Below are 17,289 nucleotides of genomic sequence, written 5' to 3' on the forward strand. Positions count from 1 at the left end.
AAAATAACTCTAGAATGAACTGGTGTCGCATGAGTCAGTAAGATTAAAAAAGTCTCAACTGGAAACGTTTGAAATCACACAAAATTTACACTGAGGAAAATTAAAACGAGAAAATTCGGATATTAACGTGCAGAAAGGCATTTGTTTAGAGTAGTTAATAGTCTATAGATGCGTAGCACGTCAGCCTTCCCCGGCCCTAAATTCTTACCATAGTGCGAATAATATGGATCAAACATACAGTCTAGTCCAGGCTTGATCTCTATTTCCCCTTAGTTTCATTACTAGGGTCTTAGTCTTCATTCTGTTCTAAAATTGCCGTCATATATATTTTCTAAATTAATCCTGGTAAATCTCGCGAATAGTTGTTAACATGCTATCTGCATTTGACTGAGCATCAAAGTTAAAAGACTGATGGGGATAAGAACCAAGAAAGTTATGTTTTCGAATCAGGCAGAAAGAGATTTCTGATTGGTTGAATGCCAATTATGACGTAAAATTAAATGGATTAGGTGCCTAAAACTTGTTTATGGAGTATATTGTTACGCTTCGATTCAGTTTTCTTTAGTAACTTAATATCGTATGGTATATGCCTTAAACACCCTGGATGAATTTCTGATAAATGAAAAGCTTGATGAAGAAATCCTGATACTTTCCAAATTTCAAAACTCGGAAACACTTTAATGTTTTGTATGTGTGCATGCATGGAAAAAAGTGAACAAAATACCTCCCATGTTTTCTTTCTCTTTCCCATTTCAGCCGTCAGCAAATAGTTGCATATGTTCTTGGGTTCTTCTCTCGAATCCTCTTGTTTGACGAACATCTGCAGGACATATTCTCCTCTTTCAATAACTCTGACACCAACTGTTATAATCTCTTTAACGACTGTTTGCCAAATCCAGTACTGTGACTCTTCTTTTGATATCGTATTATGGACCAAATTAGTTTCAAGGTGTACAGTTCTGTTCATTGAGAAAGACAGTTTGATTTCTTTGCATGCCTTGATTGGGACGATCCCTCCTCTATGTGACACTGCTTTGACTCCTGCCTTCTCCATCTCAAAAGTTGGACCAAATCCGATCAATGGAGTTATTGGGAGTGGCTGGCAATTCTCTTTTGCCTTTGTACAGATTATCTTGAAACTGCACAGCTCTAAATTTGGATCAGTTGTTCCTCCCACAATCTGTATCTTATAGACCCCGGCTTGTGGAAATCTGACTTTGAAATGGACGTCCGATTCTTCATAAGACATGCAAACATAACGGTGCAGCTGAGGATTGTCAAAGATGGGCTCTTTCGATTCCTTTTCGTTATAATAGAGTATATAGTTGAATGACGTTTTCTTATCTTTCCCTCTGACTGACACTGTGCATTCGCCATCGACTGCATAAAGTCTGCATGTATGTTCGCTAGTTATACTGACTTTCTCCTCAAAGAATGATTGTCGGCAGTAAGGAACTTCAAGAAACTTGTGTAAAGTCCAAGGACTTTTCAACAGCTGCCATTCATTTTCGTCTGGATAGCACATGAAGATTAATTCCTCAGGATTCGTCAGAAAGTAATATTCGTTTAAATGCCGCACACTTCTTCCAGAAGAAGGTAGTTCTTTCTGTCTCGTGACATTTCCTGCATGGATACATACTTTTAAATTAATTTGGGCCCTGTGCCAAATTTTGTACTTCTAAAATCACAGAATACTCCCATTCAGAGGCGTCTTGCTATTACATTTCGCGCTGACGTTATTTTCCATAAACACCTTAAATTTTAGGTGATCTGTATGTATCTTTATCTTAAACAATTACTCACTGAAATGGTTCTGACCAAATACTTATTGATCAGTTGATATGATACATGCATATCCTAAGTAAAATTTACAGTTGAAGGGAGAATTGATTCTAGACATTATCATCACCAGCTTCCATAATATGTATTTTTTATATTTAAAATAAGCATTATTTAGGAAACTTAACGTTTTCTGGCTACATATAAATTAAAAATAACTAATGATCTTCTACTAGCAAACATTTCGTGTGTTTCATTAAATATCATTAATCTCTCAGAAATTATTTAAGGTCTTTGGCTGCTAAAGAATATTTTTGCATCTTGCTTTTAATTTTTATCAAAATGAGCATACATTTTTCAGAAACTTAAGTACAACAAAATCACAAGAATCTATATGTTTTTGCGTTATTATATTGGTTTGACTTTTAGTATGGCAAATTATCCATTTTGTAAAAATATTAAATATGCCGGTATTTCACCAGCAAACGCCCTCGCATCGCTTTTGCCACTTTGTTGTCCTACTGTGGAGGTATATTTAAGGCATAACTTTGGGAGAAAGATGCCATAGGTTTAACATGAACTGTAGTAACCTAAACATGTTTAAACTTTCATACCTCTGATGAAACTCGGGATGCATTTATAGCCAAAAACTTTGTGTCATAGACGCCAGGGAATCTATACTAGTTTTGTAGTTCTAAGAAACAACTCCAAAGAGCTTTTAATTACTGCTTGAATGACATTACTTTTGCCTGAATATAACATATTTTATGGATTTAATCATTCTGATGTATCAAGTCCATAGTCTCGGCTTGATTTTTTTAATATAAAGTGTTGTTCCGTATATTTTATCAGGTATATTTTTGCAATATGAATTAGAAAAACATGATTACGAATTCAAAACTGAACCATTTCTTCACTATACTCGCTCCACCAATCACCGAAACGATGAAACATATTTGCTATAATACGGTTGAGACAAATATAACGGAAAACTAAGTTAAAATAATTAAACACTCTCTACGAGAGACTAAATTTGTATTATGTAAAGTAGCAGCAGAGAAGGCGAACAGCCTCTAATTGATTCACTCTCGAATCGCAAAAATAAGCCTTCCTGATAGTCGCAACAACAAAAAATTCAATAAAGGGTTGCGGCGGCACCGTGACACATCTGAGGCATTCGCCCTCTCTGCTGCTATAGTTAAATAAAATTATAACAAATAATGCCAGAGAGTGAGGGCGAACAGACTCTAATTTACTCACCCTCGAATTGCAAAAATAAGCCTTCCTGAAAGTCGCAACAACAAAAAAAAAACGCAAAAAGGGGATTGCGGTGACTGGGTGCCGAGTATGAGATTTCGCCCCCTCTGCTGCTATCAATTAAAATAAAATTATATCAGCTAATGCCGCCAGCAACACCGACTGGTTTTTCCCTCTGACAGTTTCTGATTACACCATCAATAGCTGATTCATTTGATGATAGGATATTTGACAAATTCTTTTTGCTCCATTTATATATAATATTATTTGTCTAAATTATAATTTGAATTCAAATCTAGCTATATAGTTTTCAGGGTTTCTTATAACTTTATCACGAGCAGAGTCTTGACAGAGGGTTGTTATTTTTTTTATCATAATACTGCTTTAGTTCTCTATATCTTTTACCACCACATTGCACACGCAACTGCGTTTTCGGTCTAACTCCAACACCACACCGTAAGCACGGTTTTGGACTAAAACTCCATCGACGGACGCTTTGCAAAAGCTGTCCGCAGAATTCATTTACGCAGGATTTGTTACAAGGAGTTAAATACCCTACCATCAATCACTTGCACTGATTCTTTAATCTTGCTATATAGTCTTCAGGGTTTCTCATAACTTTATCAATAGCAGAGTCCTTGACAGAGTCGGGGTTGATATTTTTTAAAATCATAATACCGCTTTAGTTCTCTAGATATTTTGCCATACATTGCACACACAACTGCGTTTTCCCTCTAACAACAACACCACACCGCAAGCACGGTTTTGGACCAAGACTCCCTCGACGCACGCTTTGCAAATGCTGTCCGCAGAATTCATTTACGCAGGATTTGTTACAAGGAGTTAAAGACCCTATCATCAACACTTGCACTTATTCCTTCTTTGAGTCATCATATATATAATATGTTTTATTTAAATACTTATCTAAAATATAATATGGAAGAGTTGGAGAAATTATCTACAATCCAGCCTCAGAAAACTTCGTTTCCTGAATCCAGATTCGATCTTGACAGAAGAATCCCTGACTTGCGGAGGCCAGCTCTGGCTGATCCAACGAATAATCTGATTAACATTATTCGGAATGCTAAAAAAGAATTTCGTGATGATGGGGGATCTCACATATTGTCAACATTCAAAATTATACGCGACGACGAAGTCATTGATGTTATAATGAACGATGAACGAGCGAAAACGATTATCGATTATCTCAACGATCAGACATATTTTTTCAGAATAAAGTTTATTGTGCTAGCAGAAACAGATTCCGCTGAGTGGAGTATCCGTGATGAACGTGATCCTGTCGTTGCTAATGGAAAACCGCTGTGCTAAGTAAAAATTCCAAGCCAGGAATGTTGACAAGAATTGACGGACCCTATTATGCTCAAGCGTATCCTATGACCGGGGTTATTTATGAAACGTATCAGCTAAATTATAAACCCAATATTAATGATCTTGCGCCAATGAGATTTTCATCGTTGAATTGTGTAGCCGAACGAGTAATCGAACATTTTACAAACGCGATACATGGAAATGGGTTAACGGATCTACGACATGAAAAAATAAACAAATGGGCTGAATCAGTTAAGGACACCGGAGGTACAATAAATGATGTCGCCGAGTTACGAAGTAAATTAAAATTTCCAATAATATAGCAACAATAATAGAAGAGATTTTATACGAATCAAAGAATAAATCGAAAGGGGTTCCAATTGAAATTATTGATCATAATGCGCACGCGTGGACCAGCGCAGTGACAATATTTCCACGCGATCGAACCGTATGATTGTACCAAGGAGGTATGTTTGATTTTATTCACGAGAAAAGCAAAAACGATCCTGTGTCAATATGGCTATTTAACAGTTCCGATGATGAAAAATATGATCAATTTGTACAACCTAACAGCGAAATATATAGTAAAAATTCTCTCCACGAAGAAATGAAAAATCTTGTGCAGACATTTTCAATAGAGAATATTGAGCAATTGCTAAATAATTGTTACGCAATTTGAATTTCTTGAAGACGTACAAGTAAGTTGCTGTGAATACGGACACGGTGGATTGTGGAATACCAAGTATGACCACAACGATGTTATTTCCGTGGATATGGTCGCGTATTATCCTGGAAGTTTTCTAGGTTACTGAGAGTGTTCTGGGTATTGTAAACGATTTGTACACCCCACACACGAGATGAGTAGAGTATCTATAAACGGACCCTTTCCTGAGTTTGATCTAACTAGATTCGCTGGTATTGTATCATTCAAGTGTGCTAAGGTTCTTCATCCGATCTGTTATGTTTGGTTTGGTAGGCACTTTTCAGAAAAACTTTGGGCACCAATAATGTTGTTACGATATATGCTTGATGCAGCAATATTAATATCGTTGATTGTAAGTGAAGCAATTATATCATACCGTCCTCAGACAAAAGTTTGGTTACCACCACCTGATGACGATAACACCGCAAAGGATCTCAGTAGAAGAATAATCGGTAAATTTACTCAAGGCGGGGCATATGATCATAAAATACATTATGCACGACTGATCATAGACGATGTTGAATATGATTTTATAATCGCCGATGCAACAAAGAGAGATATATTTGTAAGTCGAGAAAACGCTTACTTGTCTAACGGAACACGACTAGGTACAATTGTTGGTTATATTGATGGTGAGTCACCTCAATTTACTTATTTAAGACCTTCAATGCTCGCTTATGTTTCTATAAATTTATTATCGATGATAAATAGATTACCTACCACTGCAGTCAGGTTGCAATGGATTCCTTTTATATCGAAAGAAAATATTCAGAATTACTGACACAATTTACAACCACCGATGCATAATGGGGCGAATGGAGAATAAAACAAGAAATGTTATATAATTATTCTGAATCCGCAGATGTTGAAATCAAAGATATTTATTAAAAAATAATCATTTATCAGAATTATCGTCTGCGGCATCTGTGTATGATCCAGTATCCAGACACAAGACTGTTTATCTAAACGGACCGGGAGGTTCATGGTAAGACGACTCGAGTGATCGAATTATTTAGACAGTTTGGATGATATGATTGTTTTAAATTATACACAGAGAATCGCAAGGGAAATGAAACAACGAGAAGTGCGATCGTGTACTTATCATAGCTTTTTTCGATACAAGGGTGACGGATGGACTCCTGATCGAATGGGAGAGAAATATATTCCAAAGATCATTTGAGATATATTAAAAATATTTCTCGAATGTCTGTTATTGAAAAATACAGCTGTGATCATGTGCGGCGATCATGGTCAACCACCGCCGTTCGTTGGGCCATCGACACACGGGTCGCTAAAGAATTTTGTGGATTATTACGAGGAGATAACTGATGATCATATATCTCTTGATGTAGAATTAAGGGAATTTAAGAACTTAGCCGGACTACAACCGAATAAAATTAAATGTGAAATAATGCGTAAAATAATTTCAGAAACTTCTATGAACGATTTTCTGCAAACGTTTAGACCAAATGAGTTGATAGTGGCAGGTAGAAAGATAGTGCGTGATACACTTCAACAGCGGTTATTTCAGTTGCATAAAGAAAAGTTTTCAAGTCTACGTGTACCAATGTGTTATAGACCAGCTGATACAAGACGACAGAATATCGACATTGATATACCAGGACAGACTGAGAAACATAATCTCTTATTAAATGATGTTGTTTTGGTTGATGTCAGTGTTGTTGAGGATGCGCTACGCGCTGATAAGACTCCATGGACACTGGGATACGTGATGACAATTCACTCATCTCAGGGGTTAACTATTTCTGATACAGCTGTTTGGATCGTCGATGATCGTATCGAATGGTCAAACTTAGTTTATCTCGCAGTGTCTCGAGTCAGAAAAAATATCTCAGCTGCGGAGAATTGTCATTGACGCTATAGAAAGCCTCGATAAATGTCAAAGTGATAATGATATAGTAAGAAAAATATTAGCTGGTTATAAACAAAGTGACAAAAAACAAACAAACGAAACTTTGATCTCTATGTTTGAATTTGTCATAGTGCTGAAGCAGAAGCAGAATAATTTCATTGTGCCAGCTGTAATACAGTAATGTTGTGGCAGTACTCGAGTAATAATCCAAAACAATTTACCGTGGATAGAAAAGATAGTCGTCTTGGTCATACACGCGAAAATGTGATGCTGACCTGTCTCGAGTGTAATTGAAGTAGGGGTGCTAGTTAAGTGATCGCGATGGTAACTGTGTGTCTTCAGGAATTACTTGTAATTGTTCACGTGTAAATCCATGTTGAGGAGCAGTGGAATCTAATCTGTAAATTGCGGGTATACCAGTAGATGTAACTGCACTGGACATTTTGTGTGGTAATACTCCAGACCAGTCACTCTTTTTTTTACCACCTTCAAGTTCACAGGTTTCATATAAATATCTTACAGTAATATTACCTAGTACTGGTTGTTTTGAAAAATTACGTCTTGTACGGGTATATGTATTTTTGTAATTGTATTGATGTGTTTCATGGCAGTTGTTCGAGTAATTTCATTATTTAATGCAGCTATCACACTTGGTAATATTGCAACCCATTCGCGACATTTGGTCTCTTGAATTATTTCCTTCGCGTATTAATATCCAAATAACAGCTCAGTAAGTGTTTGATTAAATCGTTCAACAATTGCCTGATCCCGATGAATTGCAGTATGTCTTCGTTTGATTTTGACATTATGTTTTTTCATCAGCGATGATACTGAACCCTGAAATTCTTTGCCAGGATCAACTTGCAGCAGCTGTGGCCATCGTAGAGCACCACGTCGATAAATTCTTTCAGACGCAGAAGCTACTTCAATTGCTGTCTTTGTTGATAACGGCTCTGCCTCTTTGTATCTACTTGCAACATCAACGACAGTTAGCGAGTATTTGTATGTTACACGACGTCCTCCAGTTTTGATAATATCATGAGGTAAAAATAAAATATCAGCCTGATGAACTTCATTTGGCACGGTGACATCAAAATGTGCGTACTGTCTTGTTTTAGGCGGTGGTAAATAAGTTTGCCATATTGCCTGTTGTGCTAACCATTTTTCAGCAGCAACACATTCGACACCTGTTACTCTGGTGAGCTTACTGCTCTACCCCTCCAGTATCCTTTTGGGTATAATAAATCGACTCCATTATGATAATAATCAGTTGATTAATTACTAGCTCCTAATACAAGCTTACCCTTCATCGTAGATCTCACCATCCGATTAGCTAATGATTCTTTTAAAGATTTTTTTTTAAAATGGAATTTAGCGCGTGAATTAACTGGATATTCACCTGGTTTTGGTTGATCTTGGTTATCAAGCCTGATATCAAGTCGAGTACAAGGACCACAGTAATTATATCCTGGAAGATGTTTTCTCCTGGATATTTCGCCCATGGAGTTCCTGGTAACTTAGTTAACTTTTTTTAAAACTCCGCCTGTTGAATTAAACTTAAATTTCTTTGTACCACATCGTTCACACTTACCTGTAACTGCTTGTCGTTTGTTGTTTGTTGTTGTAGTTTTTAGTCCACTTTTGAGGGTAAGCACCCTGCATGTCACACAATATAAATCCAGCAGCAGCAGGGAAGTTGTACAGACCATTTTTCCCAGCCAAAATAAACGCTCCTACGCGAACTTTCTCCGTAGAAGCCTCGGAATTCAAAAATAAAGCCTTCTACGAGACCTAATTTTCATGCATTTCAGACCCGATGCATCGTGTGGTCACGCCGGGTGTGTCGTAAAATATAGCATCCGAGACAGGAAAATAATTCAACGGGATAGATTTTTGTGTTTATTTTTTGTTGTCACGCGTGGGCTGCTTTGGTCCATTTTACCTCACATTAAAATAATATACTTGAAAATAATATGAGTCCAAGAACCAGCGTAATTGGAGAGCCGCATTCCGCTAGATTAGCGCGAGAACAGTTAGCGGCAATAAAGAAACTTATCCCAGCAAAAGAATTATTCAAGAAAAAAATTCGTGAACACGAAGACGCAGAACAGGGATTTACCGAATTATCGTCGAAATTGTTAAAGCCAGTTACCGAATCAACTGAGCGAGTCTTATTTGGTGACGTAAAAGATCCAGATATCAAGAAACGCGGAATTTTCCCTGTGTTGAGAGACTCGATTAGTGCCAGATCGGCTGGAACAAATTCACCAAACACAAGCACAAACACAAGCACAAGCACAAGCACAAGCGCGGCGGGAGAAGTTTCAAGAAGAATTACGGCAGGCAAGGGCGCAAAAACAAGCACAAGAGCAACAAGAACAATTGCGGCAAGAAGAAGAAAAAAAAAAGAAGAAGAAGAAGAAGAAGAAGAAGAAGAAGAAGAAGAAGAAGAAGAAGGCCAAAAGAAAAGTCCTCGCGAGAAATTAATGGAAAACTTTACCGATGGCGGTTGGAACTCATTGATAAAACAATTTGGAGAATTTGATGAACTTAGAACATCTGGCGGTGATGATATTTTTGCATTTGCTACATTCGCGGAAGATTCTTTCAGCAATAAGCAAGTTTATTTGACGCGGGACGGATTAGAAAAAAAAAATAAACGAGATCTTTGGTATAATACGCTATTTCGAGCTAGATTTAATTTAGCCCAGGCGAAGAGTGCCGACCCGCTTTATATCCGATTCTTGAAAATTGCAAATGACAGATACTTGTATAATAGGAGAAAACCCCTGGTAAGAAGAAAATCTAAATCCTCGGAGGAGCCACAACCTTGGGAATTAGGGGCAATACCAAAAACAAAATCCATCGATACATCTCCGGTATTTTCTCCTGCGAAAATAAAATTGGAAGAAACTAAATCCACGCCAGAGAAGGCTGCATATAAAAGATCCGATTTTAAACCAGAATTGTACTTTACCGATGATGCTCTCAAATTGTTCAATGACAAGGATGAATTAATTAAAATTGTTAGATTCGAATTTGATGAAAGGGAAAAATATTTAAAACCAAGATTTCAAGACACAATGACAAGAATAAAATGGGCTCCTTCGGTATTTTTTGCTTCAAAAAGAAAAATTGCTGATATCAGCGATGCCGAGTTTAAAAATTTTATTAAAGACATAAAAATGATGGAGAGAATAGAGCGTTATCCTGAATATGTCCCCGAAGACGATGACGAACCAAAAACAGGAAGCGGATATACTATTTGTCCTGACAGCGTTGTCAACGACGTATCTCGCCTCGAGGTATTAATCGGAGGAAAGCGAGCCGGAAACAATTCTTCTGAAATAATCAACGAGGCTTCAGATATTTGTCAGGGATTATTTCGCGGCGGTGTTATCAATTCCTACATTTATAAAGAGCTCGTTGACGAACTCATCGATTAAAACAATCACATTTAGATAACATGATAGTTCACAAGCATCAGCGCAGACCTAGACAGGTATGCGTGGCTAATTCTCGATTGCCCGTATATAAATATATTCACGGCAATGGATTAGGTGACATTGTTAAAAGTTTCGTCACAAGAGTAGTCCCTAAAATCGGACCCACAGCTAAGCAAATTGCATCAAAGGCAATAGAGAAGATCGACGAGACTGTTATTTCTGGTGTTGGTAATTTGGCCAGCAAAGGCTTCGATGTTGTCAAAAGCAAAATATCAAATTTAATGCGTAAAAAAAATTAACCTGTCAAATTACCTAGCACCAGCGAAATGCCCGCTGATGTCAGTAAAGCTATAAACGACGCAGCAAATCAAAAAATAAATGATCTAGCAAATGAAGTTGCGAACACAAGTTTCATATCGGGTAGCGGTCTTCGTTTTAGACGATAATTTTAATAATAAATGTTCGCACAAGTGTCAAATGAGGTATTCGACATGGACGAACCTGTAGGCAAGGACACATCCGTGCGTGATTTCCAGTATTTCTCGTACGACGCAGTTGAACCAAACACACCTAATCGCTTGGAAATTCAAGTTCACGATACGACAAGATATTTTCTCCCATCTGAGGCGTATATCGAAGTTGTCGGGGAAGTTGTTAAGGCGGATAATACCGCTTATGCAGCAGATTTTAGAGTCGGATTTGTTAACAACGGCATTATGGCATTATTCAAAAACGCCACTTACATGATCGACGGAAGAGAAATTGAATCGATTACCAATGATGTTGATTTAGCAACGACGATTATAGGTCTAGCTAGATACTCGGATGATTTTACTAGATCAGCTGGCCCTAGCATGATGTTTGCCAAAGATAATTCTAATCGTCCCGAAAGTAGGCCGTTCAATATTAGACAACCCAACGATCGCGCCAATCCTGCTGTTCCCGCTGGTATCGAAGATATGATCATTAAACCTTATCCTGATTATAATCTCGGATTTGCCACGCGAAAAGCTATGCTAACAGCAGATCGCAGAAGATTCTCTTGTGCTATTCCGCTATCCCATATATTCGGATTTTGCAGACATTTCAGGAAAATTATCTACGGAGCAAAACATACCGTTACGTTTGTCAGAAAGGGAAATAGCAACGATGCTATCTGGCGAGAAGGTGCTGTCGATTACGCTACTGGCGTGATAGGTCCCAATGATGCCGCGAATAATAACGGTATAGTAAGATTAACTAAATTTACATTGTGGATGCCAGCGATAACTCCATCAATAATCGAGGAAGAAAAATTATTATCGTTCATGAACCAGGGTGGTAAATCTGTTATGTCTTGGCTGACAACAACAACAGATTCCACAAATACCGATATTAATGGTGATTTTACCTGGCGTATTGCATCGCAGCAGGGTACCTCTGCACCTAGGCATATCTTTATCGCTTTTTTGCGTACCGAAAGATATCATCAATTATACTATCACATGATATTTGATAGTATCCAAGCAACAAATGTGTCGTTGAGAGTAAATGGCCAACAAGAACCATCGGAGGAAATATCAATTAATTTTGAAAATCATTCTACGGCTCGCGCGTATCATCGCTTGTTGTGTTTTATGGGTCGCGATCAAAATATCGATACCGGATTGCAAATATCAAAGCTGGATTTTAATACACTTTATCCTATCTATTACTTTTCCCTGGAACATCTTGATTTGGTAAAACAATCCGTCGTTGATATCCATTTCAAAGCCAGAATTAACACGGGAGGTAATTTATATAAAGCAATTGCGGTAATTCTCAGCGATAGAACAATGATCCTGGAAGGCATCAGCGGCAGAATGAGAGTCATCGACGCGCCTGTCGAGAAAATGTAACATCGAAGATTGAAAATCTAGATTTTCTAAATTTAGATTAAAACGATATTAATATGCCATACGAACACGTCAGCGTAACTCTGACCCCGGGTCAGATGAAAAAACTTCAGTCAGCGATAGCAAAGCGATGCGGTGTGAAATTAACCCTGAAGAATGATCAAATTCAGGGCGGGCCTAACAAACTATCGCTAACTAAAAATCAACATGGACGTTTTACCAAAGCCAAATCAGCAAATTCCGGCGTTCATGTGAATCTTAGTATAGGTGCCATCAAAGATATGGTCAAAACAGGTGGATTTTTCCCTCTACTAGCTGCCATTCCTGGATTATTAGCCGCAATTGCTCCGTCGATAGCAACCGGTCTAGCATCAACCGCGGCTGGATACGCAGGTAAAAAAATACTAGAAAAAATAGGAGGGCGATACGGTAAAAAAAAGGGAAGCGGCCTTTATCTAAGACGCCCCCAGTACGGATCCGGCCTTTATCTAAGACGACCCCCTCCGTACGGATCCGGCCTAAGATTAGCACGCCCTATTCAAATTTAGATTTATTCAGCGAAGCAAAAAATAAAAAAATAAAATTTTTCAGAGGCGTATTTATGCGGGATCAATTACCAGAAAAACCAAATTCCACCGAGACAGGAATAATAAATCTCGATTCAAATACCGGCCCTGGTACACATTGGGTCGCCTACGCGATTAATCCTCGCGAAGTTGTTTACTTTGACTCGTACGGACTAGCTCCACCAAAAGAATTTATCGATTACGTGTCAAAGTTAAATATTCCAATTTGGTATTCGACACTTCCGACGCAGACACTAATGGATCCACCGATATGTGGTCCTGAATCAATTAACGTCCTCGATGCAATTTCAAAATCATCTGGTCCATATCATAGAATCGTATTTGAATATGCCGCAGATAAGTATCATGGTTGATATTTACGGAAGATTCCTCTACAGGAAGAAGGAAGTAGCCGACGTCGATCTATCAAAATTCGCCACCAGGGATGATATTAATAATCTTCTGTCGCTGTCAGAGATAGATCCTGGCGAAGTTGCCATTTTTCAGAACAAAGAAGGAAGATTACAAACAAGCAACGTGAAAATAACTGATATAATCAAGCGGGACGAATATAACGATCGTATTGGTCAATTTACCCGCCTATCAGAGTCGGTATCAAAATCCATCGCTGATATCGCCGATTTTGTAGCGAAGTTGCCCCTGAAGGCTGATATCGCGTATGTGGAACGAAGAGATAGCGAATTATCAGCAACGTTGCTTCTGAAGACCGATAAAGCATTACACGACGATCTTCAGGACAGAGTGACAAAAAGATTTAACAGGCTAAACAACGATCTTAAAAAACTCGACGATGCCTTAGATAAATTTAGTAAAAAAATTGACGAGGATATAAAAACATCCGGCGATAATTCCTCCGCCGCACACGAGCTAGCAAAGAAAAAAGTCGATCAAGTATCGCACGATGTTCTCAGCGATAACGTGAGAAAAATCAACGAGGATATTACTAATATTCTCGCCGATATTACCGAAATAAATATCGTAATGAGTCAGAAAAGCGATAAAACATTACACGACGATCTTAGCGAGAAAACAAAAAAAATCAACGAGGATATTACTAAAATCAACGAGGAAATTTCCATAATACGTGATTTGGCGCGTCAAAAGGTCGATAAAACATCACACGACGATCTCAGCGAGAATGTGAGAAAAATCAACGAGGATATTGCTAAAATTAACGAGGAAATTTCCACGACGCCTGATTTGGCGCGTAGAAAGGTCGATATGTTATTGTACGACGGAGAGATTCGAGATTTGAACACGAAACTTCTCGACGCAACTACAAAAATTAACGATATTAGCGCAAAAATATCGTCAGCGAATCTTGAAACATTAGCGCGTATTGTCATACCATCGGAGGTAGAAACAAAAAATCTTCCCTGCCATGTACCATTTGTGTTAAAAACACACAAAGGTACATGGACACCCGAGAATAACACATTTAGCTTTACCGCGCCAATTACTGGAGTATATCGAATATTTTTTCTCTCCGTGATAAGATTCAAAATAATAACCTTGGGTCACACCCACGACGAATTTTTTAATATTTTGATGATTGCAAATATCGAGGAAACATTTACGCTAGAACCACCAGATAGAACCACGACGGGACCAACCAGTTATGTTGTAATTATCGAATATTCATCCAGTACACGCCACACAATTGGTTAGATAAATAACTAATAAATGACCGCGTCGGATTATCGATATAATCAGGCGCGTTCATGGCAGGATTCGCTAAAAAAGCTCCTCGACGAATATCAAACAAAAATAAAAAAATACCAGCGTAGATTAGTTACCATCGATATTGCTGTATACGCGGTAAGCGCAGTAATCGCCGGTGCAGGAATAATCTTATCCGCGGTAACAACAATCGCGCCGATCGTAGCAACGATAGTAATCTCGTCGACAACGACAATCGCGGGTGTTCTCAATATTATCGCAAAAAAAATATCCTCATGCACAAACGAAAAATTATCCCTGTACACGAGTAAACTATCCCAGGTCAACGAAGCTTATTCGAAATTATCATCGCTGCTTTCTGAAAGTCTCAACGACGGGGTTATATCCGATCTCGAATTTTCCATGATGATAAATATCTACTCCGAGATTGAACAAATGAATATCAATAATGTCCGAACTAACTCAAATCGTGACAAACACAACGCCACCGATAACAACGCTGATATCGGCAAGCTCAACCAGGCCAGAATTTAGTATCGATTTTCCAGTCCCAATTAGCGTTAAGGAAATTGCGTTATCGCAGTTACGCGTCTATAACAGCTGGCCCAATGTTAGATCGAAATCATTCGGTAAATTATTATCGAACAATTCGCTTGTTTTTGCCAATAAAAACCGTCCCGATGGAACTCCCGATTGGATCGTCGTTGGCATACCAACAGGCAGTTACGAAATTGAGCAAATCGATAAGGAACTCATCGGTAGAATATCGAACATAACCGGCGATGCTACACCAGGAATAAAAATATCTGCGCACGAACCAACGCTGTCGTCGATCATCGAAGTAAAATCGCCGTATATCGTTGATATTTACCAATCATCGATCAGGACAGTGCTAGGTTGGCCCGAAATCGCACCTCCGGTAAAACCAGAAAAACCAGATATTTTTATTCCAGGTTGGCACGAAGAAGCTCCTCCAGAGCAACCGGAACCAAAAAAATCTGATTTTATCACCGATGAAGGATGGTACGGAGATATCAGACATAAACCTATAATCCACAGCGCCATTAATCTCATGAACAGCTACAAATTTAACCTGGTAATGTTCGCTTTTACTTTCAGGGACGAAAGAATTCTCTCGTGGTTGCCCCTTCCTAAAATCCCCCCAGGTGTGGAAATCTTCGCCGTTACCAACATTAACAGGATAATAGCCCCCATAGACGATATCTTGATAAGAAGAACCATCGACGAATTTAATCAAGAACATAAATTACAATTAAATTTACTGCGGGAATCCTTTCATGAATGTATCTTAAATAAATCAGGCTCATGCAGCGAAATTATCAAACGCGTGAAGATTTTAAATCAACTTGCGAATGATATTGAATCTATCACGATATGTTCATTCGTGCGATAATTGATGATATATCAATTGCCGATTATGTTCTTCCTATTAGCAGCTTCAAGTTGATCAGAAATTCAGGAGAAAAACAAAAATTCATGACAGTATTCGGATTAACCGAGGAAACGCTACCAAATTTCAAATTTCCTGATTATGACGTTGATGAAATGAGAAAATCCGTCACTGATACCATCGATGATTTATTTCCGAAATTACATGCCGCGTGGACTAAAAAATCACAATCAGAATCGATTCTCAAACACAATAATGATCCAACCGGGCAGGGACGGCATATCTCGCCGGGTATCGTTAATATAACGGAAGTTATCGCGATTAATCTTCACGCGGACGTTGTTGAAGGTAGTTATAATGTGGATTCATCTACGTCAGAACAGGCACAACAGGGATTTATCTTATATTCTTTTTCACCTAGCGCCTCTCTGGGATTTTTGATAATAAAAGAGCCAGTGAATCCGTTTTACCTGCGATGTCACAATCGATTATTATCGAGGATAAATTTCAAACTAACTGACCAGAATGGAAATTTACTTGATATACGTGAGGAAACACTTAGTATCAATTTGCTGGTGAGATCTTAAAAATCTGCCCGCCAGAAAAAAATGGCCAAAAAATTAAATAAAAACCGGAAAATTTTTCAAAATTAGCAAAATTTTTATTTTTTGTTTTTTTTGTGATAGAAATTTGAAAATCTTGAGAATCGGAGATTCTTTATTTTTAATTTTTACTTTCATCGACCAGCTTTTTTAGCTGCCTGACTCGCGAGCTAGTAATTTTTCTTGACTCGTACTCGTCGGATAAACTCGACCTTACTTTTTCTACCAGCATCGATAATTTAACAAAATCCTCGATTTGATCATCGCTGACAGACGCAAGCGATTGATACATCGCAATCTGGATTTTCTTTATAAACTTATATTCGGATGGTAGCGTGTATCTATATTCGAGTTTTCCCTGGACGATCGTCTCAAATTCGGACCGGATTTTACCTGCGTCCAAATCTGAGGACAAATTTATATTTTTATTTTTCAAATCCTCGATGGCTTCGATGATGTTATTTACGTTTTCCTCGTTCATTTATATTATATTTTGTAATATTTAATTAAATTTCCGAATCTGATATTATCGGAATATAATAAAATTCGATCCATTCGCCAAGTTTATAAGAAAATGCTGCGTTGATCATTTTTTCTGCCGCACGTTGCACCGACGCTGAATTAATACTAAAATATTTTGCAGCGGCACTCATCGACGTGAATACAATTTCCTCGCTTGTTTCTCGATTTACTGATTTAACCGCCTTAGCTGGTTGCCGTCCGCCACCGGTATTACCAAATTTGGAAT

General features: G+C 38.1%; 1 protein-coding gene across 1 annotated transcript in view; it reads right to left on the reverse strand.

Moving 5' to 3' along the window:
• The window catches only part of LOC149801975 (hillarin-like), a 34,436-nt gene that overhangs the window by 8,252 nt on the left and 8,895 nt on the right, over nucleotides 1-17,289 (reverse strand). Inside the window, exon 3 of the mRNA XM_089956371.1 lies at nucleotides 725-1,623. Within this exon, the coding sequence (XP_089812497.1) occupies nucleotides 725-1,623 (899 nt within the window). The remainder of the gene's footprint in view (nucleotides 1-724; nucleotides 1,624-17,289) is intronic.

This window comes from Sinohyriopsis cumingii, chromosome 4, assembly GCF_028554795.1.
Source record: "Sinohyriopsis cumingii isolate HCF-2022 chromosome 4, ASM2855479v2, whole genome shotgun sequence".
In the NCBI taxonomy this organism is placed as follows: Eukaryota; Metazoa; Mollusca; class Bivalvia; order Unionida; family Unionidae; genus Sinohyriopsis; species Sinohyriopsis cumingii.